The sequence below is a fragment of the Amblyomma maculatum genome, chromosome 4 (assembly GCF_055883805.1).
Source record: "Amblyomma maculatum isolate TAMU_Amacu chromosome 4, ASM5588380v1, whole genome shotgun sequence".
In the NCBI taxonomy this organism is placed as follows: Eukaryota; Metazoa; Arthropoda; class Arachnida; order Ixodida; family Ixodidae; genus Amblyomma; species Amblyomma maculatum.
Window position 1 is genome coordinate 89,668,426 of NC_139347.1, and position 16,133 is coordinate 89,684,558.

The 16,133-nt window shown below is 51.5% G+C and overlaps 1 protein-coding gene across 1 annotated transcript in view; it reads left to right on the forward strand.

The window, feature by feature from the left end:
- The window catches only part of LOC146191619 (chitin deacetylase 7-like), a 77,375-nt gene extending 65,410 nt beyond the window's left edge, over positions 1 to 11,965 (forward strand). Inside the window, exons 3-4 of the mRNA XM_084602145.1 lie at positions 1,759 to 2,095; positions 9,680 to 11,965. Of these exons, the coding sequence (XP_084458271.1) occupies positions 1,759 to 2,095; positions 9,680 to 10,580 (1,238 nt within the window). The 3' untranslated portion in view covers positions 10,581 to 11,965. The remainder of the gene's footprint in view (positions 1 to 1,758; positions 2,096 to 9,679) is intronic.
- The last annotated feature ends 4,168 nt before the right edge of the window (positions 11,966 to 16,133 follow it).

Below are 16,133 nucleotides of genomic sequence, written 5' to 3' on the forward strand. Positions count from 1 at the left end.
GACTACGGAAATTTCGACCACATAGGGTTCTTTAATGTGCACTGACATCGCACAGCACACGGGCGCTTTGTTTTTCGCCTCCATGGAAAGCGGCCGCCGAGGCCGGGATTCGATCCTGCATCCATCGGAACAGTAGTCGAGCGCCGTGACCACTGCGCCACCCCGGCGGGGGCATGAAAATCGGTTGGTTTGGTTGATTTGTGGGGTTTAACGTCCCAAAGCGACTTAGGCTATGAGAGACGCCGTGGTGGAGGATTCCGGAAATTTCGACCACCTAGGGTTCTTTAACGTGCACTGACATCGCACAGCACACGGGCGCTTTGCTTTTCGCCTCCATCGAAAAGCGGCCGCCGAGGCCGGGATTCGATACTGCATCCTTCGGAACAGTAGTCGAGCGCCGTGACCACTGCGCCACCCCGGCGGGGGCATGAAAATCAGTTGGTTGGTTTGGTTGGTTTGTGGGGTTTAACGTCCCAAAGCGACTCAGGCTATGAGAGACGCCGTGGTGGAGGACTCCGGAAATTTCGACCACCTAGGGTTCTTTAATGTGCACTGATGAAAATCAGTGTATAGAGGTGAATGTACATCTTAAAGATATGCGTAGTAGCCAGCGTATTACACACCTTTTTTCTTTTCCTGGCGTCCTTCCTTTCCTCACAAACTCGTCCTCCTTTTGTTACCCCTCTTTTTGCTCCCTTAATCACTTTCCTCATGGCGTGACCAGCCTTGCCAGTGGCCCAGTAGCCAGGGCACTCAGCCACTCCTCCGGAGGACCTGGGTTCGACTCCCGCCGCGGCGGCCACGTTGCGATGAAGGCGATACCGAAAGCGGCCCGTTTTCTATGCGATACGCAATCATTTCACGCTATAGAAACCACAAGAGGTCAAAATTTATTCAGGAGTCATACATTAAGGCACCTCTTCTTCTTTCCCTGCCACTTTCCCTTCCCTCATGGTGCGGTTCAGGCGTCCATCAAGAAGTGAGACAGTTTGTTTCGTATACTAAAAAAAAAATCAAGAGGGACACGCGATTGTCTTTGAGACAGCATTAGAATCTACTGATGTCTTCACACTGGACTTCGCACACCATACGTCTGCCTGCATGCGACTATTGCGGACGGGCGCCATGCATATAGCTGGTTGTCGGATGTTTCCTTGAAGGTGCCGGTTATTACCTTGACGCAAAACAGATACAACGAAGCGTATACTTGTTACTTCCGGTCTGGTGAAGTGAATTTCCTCCGAAAAATCGGCGAATTTTGCGACACATTTTCTTACCGATGAGGCTTTTACTCCTAACGCGCATTAAAACAGTAAAAAAAAGGACTGTGCTCGAATCGCACTCGCAGCTGCTTCTGCTTCTGATGAAGCCGACGGATCTTCGTCAATATATATCGAAAATATTCTAACGTTCAGTGCCAGTTTAGGATGACAACTGCGGCGCCGCATGTAAGACAAAAAGTTTATTGGTTTGGTTTGTGGAGGACTCCGGAAACTTCAACCACCCAGGGTTCTTTAACGTGCACTGACAACGCACAGTGCACGTGCGCTTTGCTTTTCGCCTCCATCGAAAAGCGGCCACCGGGGCCTGGATTCGATCCTGCATCCTCGGCCACAGTAGTCGAGCGCCTTAACCACTGCGCCACCTCGGCGGGGTACAGAAGGTTGAGATATTTGGTCGAGCGCATTTGCAGGAAGTTGGGGTGTTGCTAGTGTTGAGCAGGTATTTAAAACGAGAAACTTTGAAACACTTTTGCAGCGACCACCGAGCGGCCGCCGCCCGACCCCGAGGTGGCGCCCAAGTGCGACCCTTCGATATGCGTGCTGCCCGAGTGCTTCTGCAGCGCCGACGGTACGCGCATCCCCGGAGACCTGGAGCCCAAGGACGTGCCTCAGATGATACTCATGTCGTTCGACGGGGCGCTGAACAACATGAACTACCCTCACTACCGGTCGCTGCTCAACAAGGAGCACCGTAAGAACCCCAACGGCTGCCCCATCCGCGCCACCTTCTTCCTCTCGCACGAGTATACCAGCTACTTCTACGCGCAGAAGATGTTCGCCGATGGAAACGAGTTTGGCTCCCTGGGCGTCACGTGAGTACACTTGTTCGCTTCGGCGCAGACTGCAGCTAGTAGCACTTATGGCGTACGGTGGACATGATTACCGTCGCAACGCTCTCCGAACCGCTTTCTATGAAGCACAAAAAGCGTCATTCGTGCACAGTCTCACTCGAAAGTCTTAGGGACGTGTGGGGTGTTAGCGAGTGAAACTATGAACATAGCGTGGAGAAGCTCTCCCCAGTGCCTTTAACAATGAACAGTGTTTTAGGTCCCTTAGCCTGCCCTAGGCAACAGAGACTCGCGATTAACTTTTTATTTACACATTTGAAAGACGTTAGTCTCCTTGACAAACTCTAAATTCACCTCGCATGTTTGCCTCAGGCATTTTGCAAGCTGTGAACTCTATAAGCACATTTGTCGGATCATGCATTTCATTATTTGATTTTATATCATTACTCCACGAAGCACCTGAACACGTATTTAATGGCCGTGTTTTATCTCCCCCTTCAATTCTATTATTTCCCTCACCATTCTTTTTCAATCTTTCCCTCCCGAATTCCCCTTCTTACACAGAGAAGCATGCCAGCAAAATCTAAACACCGGCAAAATTCTCTGTTTTTCCATTAAAGAGTCTCTCTCTCTCTTGATAATCATCCACGTATGGGCCAGGGCATATCGCACTCCCGTCCCGTTAGACATTGTCCTGGGCAAACCATGGCCGGCTTCTGCACACTCCCTATTCGTACCTGCCCACCTGACTCTTGGCCGCCCTGTGCTACGTTTACCTCCCTTGGAATCCACTTCGTAACAATAAGCGACCATTCGTTGGTCCCTTGCCAGACTGTTAAACATTCCGTCACATTTATTCACGTTAATTACCAGTTCAACCGTCTTACTTTGAGCGTGAAGTCTTCCATGATGCACTTGAACTTGTCCCTGAAGTAAATTATCAGGGCAAAAATCATCAGAAAATCGAAGACTTTTACGTGAACGTTTATATACCCAGTCTCCCAAATTCAAACTCCCGGATACCTCTTGTAAGGTCTTATATGTAAAGTGAGGACAAGATTTTTGCTCAACCTTCACATATTTGTAGCTTCATATGTGTGGTTGAAAAGCCAACTATGTGCTATCAAGACTTGTGACCAAGACTGTACACGCATATGTCAGTAGTATTCAGCTTGCGCGATCTCGCCTAGAAAACCAAGACGGCAGCTGTTTCGCGTTGTGTACAGCTGGGCCGAATTTGTTTATTTATTTTACGAGTAAGTTATTGAGTGAGTTTTACGCTTCCCATTTTACTCTATGACTTACGCGAAATTGGAACTTTCACCATCCATTTCGAGAAGCGACTGGATGCCTTCAGTTTAGTTTCTGAAAGGCTGGGAGCACGCGTATCGACAGTTGTAATTTTGCTTGGAAAGAAGAATGGTTCAGGATGAAGTTTCGTACCAGCCACAAGCCCAGAACAGCATGCAGTGCTTCAAGTAGTCTTGCCGCTCATACATCGAAAGAGAAAGAAAAGCGCGCTCGCTGCGCTCCATAAATCCGCGCTGTAAATCGCCTGTAATACGACACACTTACAGCAACACTGCTGTTCTTAGCTGCAGCTCTTGCCAGGGGTTGGTTCGCTGGACGAGAACTTTCAAATCACCGCCGTGAATCTCGACCGCTGCCGTGACCCCATGGCACTTCCCAACGAGGAGAGCTTCAGAACGGAGTCGTGGAGGGCTAGCTAAATCCACGTTCGCGCCGCCGTCCGCGTGACGTGTTTACGAGGCGGCGAAAATGAAATCGAATGCCGGAACCAGTCCGGTGAAACTCCGCGCTGCAAGGCCACGCACACAGCAGCGTGCGCGCGGCCTAGCTCGCGTGCCCCATATTTTTCTCTCGAATCATTGGAATTTATCCGCTGTCGGGTCCCAGACGGGGGAAGAAGCGAGCATTGCGTGTACGCGGCGAGCAGATCAAGGCTCGAACGCGGCAGGAACCCGCACGGCGGCGGCAGGGCGCGCACGCCACGGACGCCGGTCGCTGAGCCGTGAACAGTAGGCGTTCAACGTGACCTACTGCTGCGCCGATCGCAGTCGTGGCACAACTGCCTTGTTGCCCTCCGTTCTGTAGGCTATTTTTTAACCGCATTCGGAAGGACTCCGGTCGTCGGAGCTAGTAGTGAACTAAGTCGTAATAACCTCGTAGGCAACCGGACGACGGCTTTTCGGCTCGCCAGGTCAGCACCAGAAGTTGTTCGCGGACGGAAATAAAATAAACAGACTGAATTAAAGGGTAGCGATACATTCGCAAACTCGTTACACTATAGACATCCACGCTTGCGGCCCGAGTTTGCTCTCATTGAGGACAAAATGCCGAGGTGTTCTACGCATGATCCGCAAAGCCTAGTTGAGGCTTGGCGTTTGAAAGTGTCCTCGAAAGCCCTCAGTCTCGGAAGTTCCATCTGTACCGTGCCCAAAGCGGGTATTTGAAAATACATATTATCAGAACGAAACCTGTGATTCGCACTCATAACCACGCTCGTTCCTCTATCCTTGTCAAGAGGCAAAGGCACCAATGCACGAAGAAAAAGAAAGTACGCATGTGAAAAGGCAAGTGTCGAGTAAGCTCTTTATCGGATACTGTATGCTTTATTATATTAAAGTTTCTTTATTATCGCTATATTATGGAATCGTGTAATTTTAGGAATAAACAAAATGTTTGCTTTCATGAATCTACGCAGCATACTATATATAAGAGAGCATGTTATGCAAATAGTAGTAAAATGTTGCTGCCCGTGCCAGTAGTTATAACGAAACAGCGCATAGTATAGAGTGAAGAAACGGAGTTAGATATTTTCTTTCGTTATAATAATTACTTGGTTACAGTAGAGCGCCACTTCTGCAAATCTCAGCGGACTGGCGTTTTGTCTGCCAATGATGCGTGTTGAAGAGGCCTTCAGCAGCGGCCACGATGCTGTCTATATATTGAGCACGCTAACCGAATATAGGGTTAGCCTTAGCAACTGGTGACAGCTTTTCTCTTTTTTTTTTTTTTCACGGCCCGCGTGAGATTGAGCGCCTAAAAACGGGTCTTGGAGGAATAATGTAAGGTTAGAAAGCTAGGTTTATTTGTAATATTCGCGTCCGTTTTCGAAGCCCTGAAACCGATATGTACCGCTGTAAAAATTCGAAGACACTTTGGCGACTAAAGTGATGAAAGGCGAAAGCCTGAGTGCTGCATTCTGCTACGCGACTGTTGCGCATGTTGTTGTTGTTGTTGTAGTGGTTATTTATTGTATGTACAAAAGGAAAGAAAAGATGTTTGCCAGCCCCGGTATCTGCTATCTTATATCTGAAGCACCTGAACTGGGGCGGCGGAAATAAAGGGATAGCGAGGAGAAGGTAGAGGAAATCAAAGAGGTGAGTGATAGGGAGAAAGAAAAGAGTAGGTAAAAATAAAAGAAATATATACACTATGGTACAGTATACAGTAGTTTGCTTGAGGCCCACCCGCAAATGTCTTAGGTCCCTGAGTACTCGGCACATCGGGCGGGCCTCCGCAATAGCTCCACGTGCAGGCAACTGTTCACTACGCACGCACTTGCACACTGTACAAAACACTGACGGCTGTCGTGGGCGATCAGCCGTTATTGTGGGAAATAGCACACGTGGAGCGTTCAGTCCCAGCGCGCACTATCTGGCGAGGTGAAATAGGCGGGTCATCAAGCCCGCCTGTTCGATGTACTCACACAAGCTCATGTGAGCTCGCTCGCGGGCGCGCGCACAGCCCGGTGGCCACAGGAGCACAGCTACGCTGTCCGGGATTACCCCCTGCGCTCTGTAAGCCGCCAGCAACTCACGTCGTGGTTCGGCTAGCGCGGTGCAGCGCAGTAGAAGATGTTCGAGAGTTTCTACCTCGCCACAGCCATCACACACGCCACTATTGGCAAGTCCGTGGCGCATCCGTCGTTCCCCAGGCCACACACATCCAATGCGTGCACGGAGGATCATTGCGCGTTGCAGCCGAGTCAGCGAGCGGCCGCTGACACTGTGAATGCGCTCACCTCTTGCGATGCGTGGGTCGGGGTGCTGCATCCGGAGGTGATCGTCGATTACCGCACGCACATCCTCCAAAGCGAGTTGCTCGTCGCTGGGAGGAAGTTCATGTGCTGCGGTCGCGAGCTCGTCGGCACGTTCGTTGCCCTCTATGCCGCAGTGCCCGGGGATCCACTCTGCCCGTATAGCGCAGCCACGCTCCGCCAAGTGCTTGAGACGTGCGCGAATCTGGCACAGCAGCGGAGTTCCCCGGCCGGTGGTTCGAAGGCGGCTGAGGGCAGCGCGGGAGTCACATAGCACGGCACACCTGGGTGGCGGCGGAGTCAGTTCAAGCAGTAAATCCAGGCCTAGGCGTAGGCCCAGCAGCTCCGCCGTGGTGGAAGAACCCAGGTATGACAGGTGCAGCTGTCTGTGCAGTTGCAGGGCGGGGATGGTAGCCGCCGCTGCTAGCGAGCAACTGTCTCTGGCCACGGAGCCGTCGGTGTAAACGAGGAGGTGGTGTTGGAGTTCCTCGTAGATGACGGCTCTGGTCAGCTGCTGCACTGCACAGGGCGGTGTGGTGCGTTTCCCCGCGATTCCGACAATCTCTCGCTGAACCTCCGTAGCAGCGGGCCAGGGCGAGAAGAGGTCGTAGGGGGGCGTTGCATTGGTGAGCTGCTCGTACTCGAGCAGCGCCGCTCCCATGCGCGAGTGGCGATGATGTCGCAACCGATGTAATAGCGGGCCGCCGTCCTTTGCGCGCTGTAGGCGATCGATGTGTCGGAGCGCCCGCCGCGTGGCCTGAAGTTGTAAAGGCCACGCACCTGCCTCGGCCAAAGTAGCTGCGCATTGAGAGTTCTGAGGAAGGCCGAGGAAAATGCGGAGCGCCTTGCGATGCTCGACCTCTAGCTTCTTCCAGCATGGTTTGCGCAGTGTGACGAGCGGTAGCGCGTAGAGTATTGCCCTCAGAGCCGCGGAGTTGTACAGCCGTAACGCTGCTTGCTGGGAGATGCCCTGGCCTCGAGCAGTGAGTCTGTGTACGGCGGCGGTGGTTCTCTTCATCTGCAGGCAGGCTTTGATCGCCGCGGGTCGGAAGGAAAGGCGCTGGTCTATGTCCAATCCCAGGTACCGCACCGAACGTCGCCACGGCAAGAGGGTCCCGTCCAGTGTGAGCGGCGGTGGTCGTTTGCGCGAGCTCGGAACACAGGCCATTGCAACGGATTTGTCCGCGCTGAGCGAGAGACCTAGGCCGCGCAAACAGTCGCTCACCGCCGTCAGAGCTGCCTGCAGGCACGCGCGCACCCGTGCTGTCTCGCCCGGCGGTCCCAGGCACCACAGAGCAATGTCATCTGCGTATATGGAGATGTACACATGATGCCGGCCGCCTGCAGGCAGGCAGCCCGGCACCACCGACATCGCCACATTGAACAGAAAAGGTGACAGGACAGAGCCCTGCGGCACGCCTAGCCCGACCGGGCGAGGCGCCGAGAGAGCACCCCCCACGCGAACGCGCATGGAGCGCGCCTGGAAAAAGCTCCGAACGTATTGTAGCAAGCGTCCGCCCACGCCAGCCCTCTCAAGCGTCGCGAGAATGGGAGCGCGGCAGACGTTATCAAACGCGCCCGACACGTCTAGCAGTAGAAGCAACGCAACCTGCCTCACTGCCTTCGCGTGCTCGAGCGCGCTGACAACATCGGAGATGGAATCCGCAGTGCACCGCATTCCGCGAAAGCCCGTCTGCCGCTCATCAAACAAATCCGCCGCCGCAGCCTGCTCGTTAAGGCGATGTAAAGCCATGTGTTCCATGAGCTTACCAGCCGCAGATGTTAGCGCCACTGGACGGTATCCCGCGAGCTGGGTTGGTGGGCGTCCTGGCTTGAGGATGGGGCAGACGACTGCCGTGCGCCAGTCCTCCGGGAGGGTCCCGCGTTCCCACACTAGGTTGATCTGCTGCAGGAGAACCAGCCGTTGATCTGCGTCCAGGTTGCGATGAATGCTGCTACGAGTAAAGCTAGCGACTACTCTTTAACATTCTGCGAGCGCATTTATTCAGTGAATTCTGCTTGGCAGCGACGAGATCGCGCTCCTTGTATTTTCGCAGTTGTTCTACGTTTACTGTTAAGTGGTTGATTTCACCGGGTGCGCGGCATTAATTAATAATTAATTAACTATGCAACTTACACTAATTAGTAATTGACAATAAGTCGTCGGCAGTAAATTAGTCATTAGTTAGCAATTTGTAATTAGTAATCAGTGATTATTAATTATAATTATTAATCAGTCATTAATTTATAATTGATCATTGATTGACATATGGCCATATCAGGAACGCATTCGCGCATACTGTGGTGGTGCTCTGTGATTGGTCGAGACCTCCATGACGTCATCCCGTCTCAACCAATCAGAGCCACCGCAAAAGCGTGACACTTTTGCTGACGACAACGATGAGGCAATAAAGGCGTTCGCCTTAAAAGTGCAGGCGCGACGGAGAGTTCGTCGCAACCATCCGCACGTAGTGCTTCGCCGTTCGACATAGCTCTCTTGCTGAGAATGCCAGACTGAAGCCTGCCCTTCACGCCCAATGTCGCCTTTGATGATGATGGTTATTTTCTGGATCGATACTGGCCAACATAATTTTACACAGAGTGCTCCTTTACGAAGGATTAATCTACGGGCCGGGCAGGTATCCCTGAAGTTTACCACAAGATGCCAGACCGCATGTTTCGGAGTCTATACGAACAGATACGATAACGTTATACACAGAGGCTTTATCTGCAGCAGAACAAAGTCATAAATTTTGCCTATAATTTATTAAAATATAAGAACATTCTAAGGCGGTGAATTCGTTTTTATTTACAAATACCTTGCAGGCCTCAGGAGAGACATTGTCAGCAAATGCTTAGGTTGATGGGCAGAACAGTTAAACAAAAGCATGATAAAAGTGTAGTGATACATAAAAAAAGCAAGACAGTTGAGCACAGGTAGCAGATCCTAATTCCCAAGAATTTATATAGATTATAAGGCAATAACGCGTGGTGGAACGAAAACTGGGTGAAATGCATGAACTATCAAACAAACGCAAAATAAAGCATTACAGGCATACATGTGAGGAAACCGTGCATGAACAGAAGCAATGCTGCAATAATCACAAGTGGCTGAAAGCAAAGTTAAGGAATTACTAGCATATAAATGACGTGCAGCTGTTATCAAAGAAATGTTTAAATAGGCGTCCGCGAAAGCTATCGTGATTGCGTTGCAGGGCGAAGCAGTCCAGAAGGTTGTTTCAAAGGCGGATTCCAAAGTTGGTTTCTATCCATACTGCATAGACGTCTGGCGAACAGAGAGAGAAGACAGTAATGACGAATACTTGCATCTGTTAAAATTTGGCACTATCTATGAAGAGCGTGGCTTTCAAGCAAAATAATAATACCTTCCCAGTCCATGCTGCTTAATAAGCTGTGCCCTGGTTTTAATGCGCTGTGCCCTCTCTTTTTCTTTGTTTCAGCGTTAACTAAGCCTCCTAAGCACCGAGAAAGAAGTGCGAGAACATGCCCATCTCGCTCACTCTCCTCTCCCTCTTGTGGCGCAGGCACCGCGGCCCCGAGAGTTGGTGGTCCAAGGCCAAGTACGAGAACTGGACCGAGGAGATAGTCGGCATGCGTGAGATCCTAAGCCGCTTCGGAAACGTCTCCAAGGAGAACGTGCTGGGCATGCGCGCCCCGTACCTCAAGCCCGGCGGCAACACCATGCTGAACATGATCTACGACTTCGCGTTCGCCTACGACTCGTCCTTCGCCGCGCCGCCCAGCAAGACGCCGCTGTGGCCTTACACGCTGGACTACCGTATCCCACACCACTGCGTCAACAAGGGCTGTCCGACCCACTCGTACCCGGGCGTCTGGGAGGTGCCTCTGAACACCCTGTACGGCGAGGACGGCACCGGCGGCCAATGCGTGCTGGCGGACCAGTGCGTCTTCCCCGACGACGAGGACTCTGTGTTCGAGTTCCTGCTCGAGAACTTCCTGCGTCACTACCGCACCAACCGGGCCCCACTGGGACTCTACTTCCGCGTCAACTGGTTCACAGACAAGGTCAAGACCAAGGCCCTGCACCGGTTTGTGGACCACGTGCTCAAAAACTACGACAATGCCTGGTTCGTGACCATGCAGCAGGCGCTGTTGTGGATGCGCTCGCCTCGCCGCAGCGCCGAGCTACGCGACTTCGAGGCTTGGGCGTGCGTGAAGCGCGAGCCGGCCTGCAACATCCCGACCACGTGTGCGCTACCTTTCGCCGACGAGCACTCGTACGGTGAATTGCGCTACATGGAGACGTGCACCGTGTGCCCTGCCCGCTACCCTTGGATCGGCAACTATGGCGGTCAGCAACGGGGCAAGATGATCATGGACGAGGTGACCGAGCAACAGAACCGCCAGGCGGCCGCGGAGGGCTCCGGCGAGGAAGACTACAACATCACCAGCACCGCGGCTTGAGATCTTCACTGAACTCCGCCACGGGCCATGGGAACACCAGGCCGCCATAGACAATTGCGATGACAAGTCGCGCTTGTTTTAATTGTGACACCGCCTCGAAAGTGTGCAAAAGTAATTTCGCACTATTTTGACGCATGCATTGGCGCCAGTTACACGATCTTCTAAAAAGCCCAAAGCCCAGCTTCGCCAGAACCGTTCGCGAATGCGTGGTTGAATTTTCATCTGGGGCATCAGCAGTTTTTACCGAAGGAGGAGAACGACACAAAAAGTGCCTCGCAGCTTTCCAGTCGAATTAAATAATTGGCCAGCAACGGAATTTCATCATGACACCGTGACAATGCGAAATGCGAAAAAAAAAGACAAAATACCATAGTCTGAGTTTTAATTAGAGTCAACTCGTTTCAAAGCCATGCTTTAGTCTTGACGATGAGCTTGGACATGTAGCTAAGCATCGGAGGTGAGTAACTGTTACCACACATCAGGATTGACAGTGCCTTCTTGCGGATCCTGTTCTAATGCTCAATACAATTAGAACAGTTTCTTTTTTCTGCTTACCGGGATAGTACGGTGCGAACTGTCAGCGGCCACTTGGCCTCTTTGTAGTCAAAACGCGTGGCACGTACCGCTGCGTTTGATTTGGAAACAAGATGACGACCCCAAAGCTGAACCGAACGATTTGGGACAAAAGCGCGCCAAGCTTACTTTTACTGCTTAACATTGAACCTCCCAATCAACTAGAATTATTTATGCTCTAGGTCCAACCCTAAACTGCCAACGTTTATGAAACGAGTCTTCTGTAACCGTTTTCGTGGCGCAGTCACGCCAGGCTTTACTCCTGCATTAGAATTCGAGGTTAGAGGATGTGTGCAGAATCCTCTTTCGCTCACTGCACACGCGCTATACAATTTGTTATTGTTCGTGCATTTAAGTTTGTACCATCATAATCATAATTTATCCCGTTTGAGAATGCGTGCACATTTTGCTCATGCCCATGTGCATTTTTTTTTCGCAGTTTCCATATTGTCCACTATTCATCTTTTCCATTACTTTTCATGCGTGCGTCAGTGTTCCGTGCAGTGTCTCTTCTGCTACCTCTCGCCAATCAGGAGCAATCTGTCTGAGACGTTTGGGAAACGCTGCGATACAGTGCCCGCTTGCACCGGGTTATACCGACATGCTATTGAAATCACGTAAGAAAAGCGCGCGATTCCTTTACATTGCAGCGTTTCCTACCTCCGTATAGACTTTTCCCAGTGTCGGAAGCGGAGCTCAGAACGTGTGATCGCTGGTTCCACGGAACTACCAAACAGTTAATAAGACATCGCCAAAACATATGTCGAGGGCATATCAGTTGCTTCATGTTTCTTCACAGTTTGTGGTTCGAATAAAACTCATGCTCTTACTTGCAGTGTTCTTTTCTTTTGGTTTTAGCATCTGTGTTCTCTCCTCACTCTTCTTTCACTACTCGCGGTCAGCGAGGCAGCTGCCTTGCACTAGGGGAATAAATCAGACAAGTCGCCGAGAGAGCTACGCAATGCACAGCACCGTAAGTTCTCCGGTAAGACGCTAGTCAAGTGGATTGAGGACTTTTGATAAGCCTTGTTCACAGACGACTGCTGCTTGGTTACTTGAAAACGTTGTTTTCAGACTCGGTTATGGAAAGACATTTGCAACAAATATCATGGCCTTATCCCTTTTCTTCGCCCTTGCACATCCTTCTAACGATCGACCTAAACATGGCGTCGGCCGAAGGGATGACCGGCTGGCGTTGATCTTCAAGTCACCGACTAGCAATAAAATGGCTTTCTTATTCTTTCTAAGCTACCAAACCTATACTACGATCAGCGACGTCGCAACTGTTCGCTATAGGTAGCAGTCTCTCGACGTCTCTGGCACTGCGGGCGGCGATAAACAATTGACAAGGAGGTAAAAAATGATTTCGTAAAACAACCTTCACAAAATATGGTATACACACAGTTGTTCAAACCAGCTGGCAGCACAGCCTCAGGAGAAAGAAAATTACGAGGGACTTTAGCGACTAAAGTAGTGAAAGGCGAAAGCCTGAGAAGCCTCATCTTGTCTAGCATTCCTGCCATATCCAATCCCACTCTTGAACGCGCGCCAAGAAACGCCACGCGACAGCCGCCGCAAAAGCGATACACTTCGTTCACGGCAGTATGAGCCATTAAAGGCTTTCGCCTTAGAAGTTACGAGGAACTTTAGCGGCTAAAGTAGTGAAAGGCGAAAGCCTGAGAAGTCTCATCTTGTCTAGCGTTCCTGCCATCTGCAATACATACCACGCTAGAACGCACGCCAAGGAACGCCACGCAACAGGAGTGATGGCGTACCATCCAAACGCACGATTGTCGGAAAAAGTGACAGATACTGCGCTCCTCCAGAAGTCTCATCTTGTCTAGCGTTCCTGCCATCTGCAATCCCACACTTGAACGTTCGCAAGGAATGCCACGTGACAGCCGCCGAAATAGCGGGATACACTTTGTCCCCGACAGTAAGAGCCATTAAAGGCTTTCGCCTTTATAAGTTATGAGTAACGGGGCACTTCGTGAATCTCTGTGGGGGCTTGCGCAGACCGAACACGTCTTCCACTCACTTTCCGCTTTCACTCCCCCTTCCTCCCCTCCCTTACGGCACGGTTCAGGTGTCCACAGAACAAGTGTGACAGATACTGCACCTTTCCTTTCTTGTGAACCAATTATTATTATTATTAAGGCGAAAGGTTTGGTTTGGTTTGTGGGGTTTAACGTCCCAAAGTAACTCAGGCTATGAGAGACGCCGTAGTGGAGAACTCCGCAAATTTCGACCACCTGGGGTTCTTTACCGTGCACTGACATCGCACAGCACACGGGCGCCTTGCTTTCCGCCTCCATAGAAAAGCTGCCGCCGAGGCCGGGATTCGATCCCGCGTCCTGGGGAAAAGTAGTCGAGCGCGTAACCATTGCGCCACCCCGGCGGGGTTAAGGCGGAAGCCTTTAATGGCTCATACAGTCGTGTACAAAGTGTGTCTAGCTTTTGCGGCAGTTGCGTTCCTTGGCGCGCGTTCAAGTGTGGCATTGCAGATGGCAGAAACGCTAGACAAGAGACTTCTGGAGGAAAAGCGCAGTATCTCACAGTTTCTCCGACAAGTGTGTCTAGATGGTACGCCATCGCTCCTGTCGCGTGGCGTTCCTTGGCGCACGTTCAAGTGTGGAATTGCAGATGGTAGGAACTCTAGACAAGATGAGGCTTCTGAGGCTTTCGCCTTTCAATACTTTAGCCGCTTAAGTTCCCCGTAGTAATTTTTTTAAACGTCGAAGCGGGTGCGATCGTCCACCCTCTGTCCACCCGGTCAATCACAGAAGCTTCATTGTACAGAGACCACACCACGAGGTAGACATACTTCAAATGTGAAGAACATGTATGCGAACCGTTAGAGGCACCAATCGCGTCTGCCTTCCCAGCGTAAGCGGACGCTGCCTGCTGTGAAGTTAAGCGCCTCGCGTTATAGATCATTCAGAAAAGGTTGTAACTCGATCGGCGCTTGCAATTATCGTGTATAATTAAAAAAGAATATCATCGTGAATTAAACTCTGCCACGACAACTGTAGCGCGAAAACAAGAACACAACATCAGCAGCTGAAAAACAAGCACAGGCAGGATCCATGTAAGGTTGACCAGGTGGTGCTGGAGGTGGTGAAGGGTGGCAAAAGGAGCTTGAGGTAGTGAAGGGTGGTTGTTCCTGGCCCTACGGGGCTGGGACGGTAGGTCAACGCCGCTTGCGGCGGGGGCTAGCCAGCCACCGAATTTTTATCTGTTGAAGGCCGTCATTGCACCCGCGGTGCGCGTCTTTATTTCCCTCTTCTTTTTCTTTCTTCTCTACTTTCTTCTGTCCACACGAGGCAGCGGAGGTGGCTGACCTCGGCGGCTACGTTTCGATGGAGGCGAAATGAAGAGGCGTCCGTGTGCTGTGCGATGTCAGCGCACGTTAAAGATACCCAGGCGGTCGAAATTACTCCGTAGCCCTCCACTACGGCTCCTCTTCCACTTTCACTCCCACCTTCCTCCCTTCCCTTACGACGCGGTTGAGGTGTGCACAGAAAACAAGTGAGACAGTTACCGCGCATTTCCCTTTTATAAATCGATCGTCAATCAATCAGCGGAGGTGGCTCAGCTACAGAGCCAGTATAGCAGGTCCGTGCATTTTCTTTTCCTTCCTACAGCCACAACAACAAGGGTGGCAGTTCCTGGCCCTACGGGGCTGAGACGGTAGGTCAACGCCGCTCGCGGCGAGAGCTAGCCAGCCACTGATTTTCATCTGTTTTAGGCCGTTAATGCACCCGCCACTACTGTTGTTGTTGTCATTGGGACAGGTAGGTCACCGTCGCTTGCGGCGGTGGCTAGCCTGCCACATAATTTTTATCTGTTGTAGGGCGTCATTGCACCTGCCACCGTTTCGGTGGTGGACGACGGCTGTTGTTGCGGCGCGCGTCTTTCTCCCCCTCTTCCTTTTCTTTCTTCTCTATTTTCTCTTCTGTCTGCCCCGCCGGGGTGGTGCAGTGGTAAGACGCCCTACTACTGTGCCGGAGTACCCGGGTTCGAACCCGACCTCGGCGGCTGCCTTTCGATCGAGGCGAAACGAAGAGGCGTCCGTGCGCTGTGCGATGTCAGCGCACGTTAAAGATACCCAGGTGGTCGAAATTACTCCGTAGCCCTCCACTGCGGCTCCTCTTTCTCTCTTTCCACTTTCACTCCCATCTTCCTCCCTTCCCTTACAGCGCGGTTGCGGTGTCCACAGAAAATAAGTGAGACAGTTACCGCGCCTTTCCCTTCCTATAAATAAATCATAGTCAGAGTCTCTTCCGTCTGCACGAGGCAGCGGAGGTAGCTGAGCTGCAGGGCCAGTAGCAGGCCTGCGCATTTTCTTTTCTTTCTTCATACAACCACAACAACGCCACTAATTCGGTGGTGGACGACGGCTGTTGTTGCGGCGCGCGTCTTTCTCTCCCTCTTCTTTTTCCTTTCTTCTCTATTTTCTCTTCTGTCTGCACGAGGCAGCGGCGGCTCAGCTACAGAGCCAGTAGCAGGCCCGTGCATTTTCTTTTCCTTCTTTCTACAGCCATAACAACAACAACAACAACAAAGTTGGTCAATACTTCGCCACCTTCAATAAAGGTCTTTTGTTCCTCATGTTTTAATTTCGTTCGCGTTTCATTTGCCGCTGACAGTGTACCGTGCTTCTCCGCATTACCTCTGGCATGTCACGTTGTGCCTGTGAAAAATGCGTCTATTTTGCGCATACATATTGCACACGACCGCGGCGGCTGCGTTTCGATGGAGGCGAAACGAAGTGGCGTCCGTGTGCTGTGCGATGTCAGCGCACGTTAAAGATCCCCAGGTGGTCGAAATTACTCCGTAGCCCTCCACTATGGCTCCTCTTTCTCTCTTTCCCCTTTCAACTCCCACCTTCCTCCCTTCCCTTACGGCGCGGTTCAGGTGTCCACAGAGCAAGTGTGACAGATACTGCGCCTTTCCCTTCCTGTGAACCAATTTAACAAT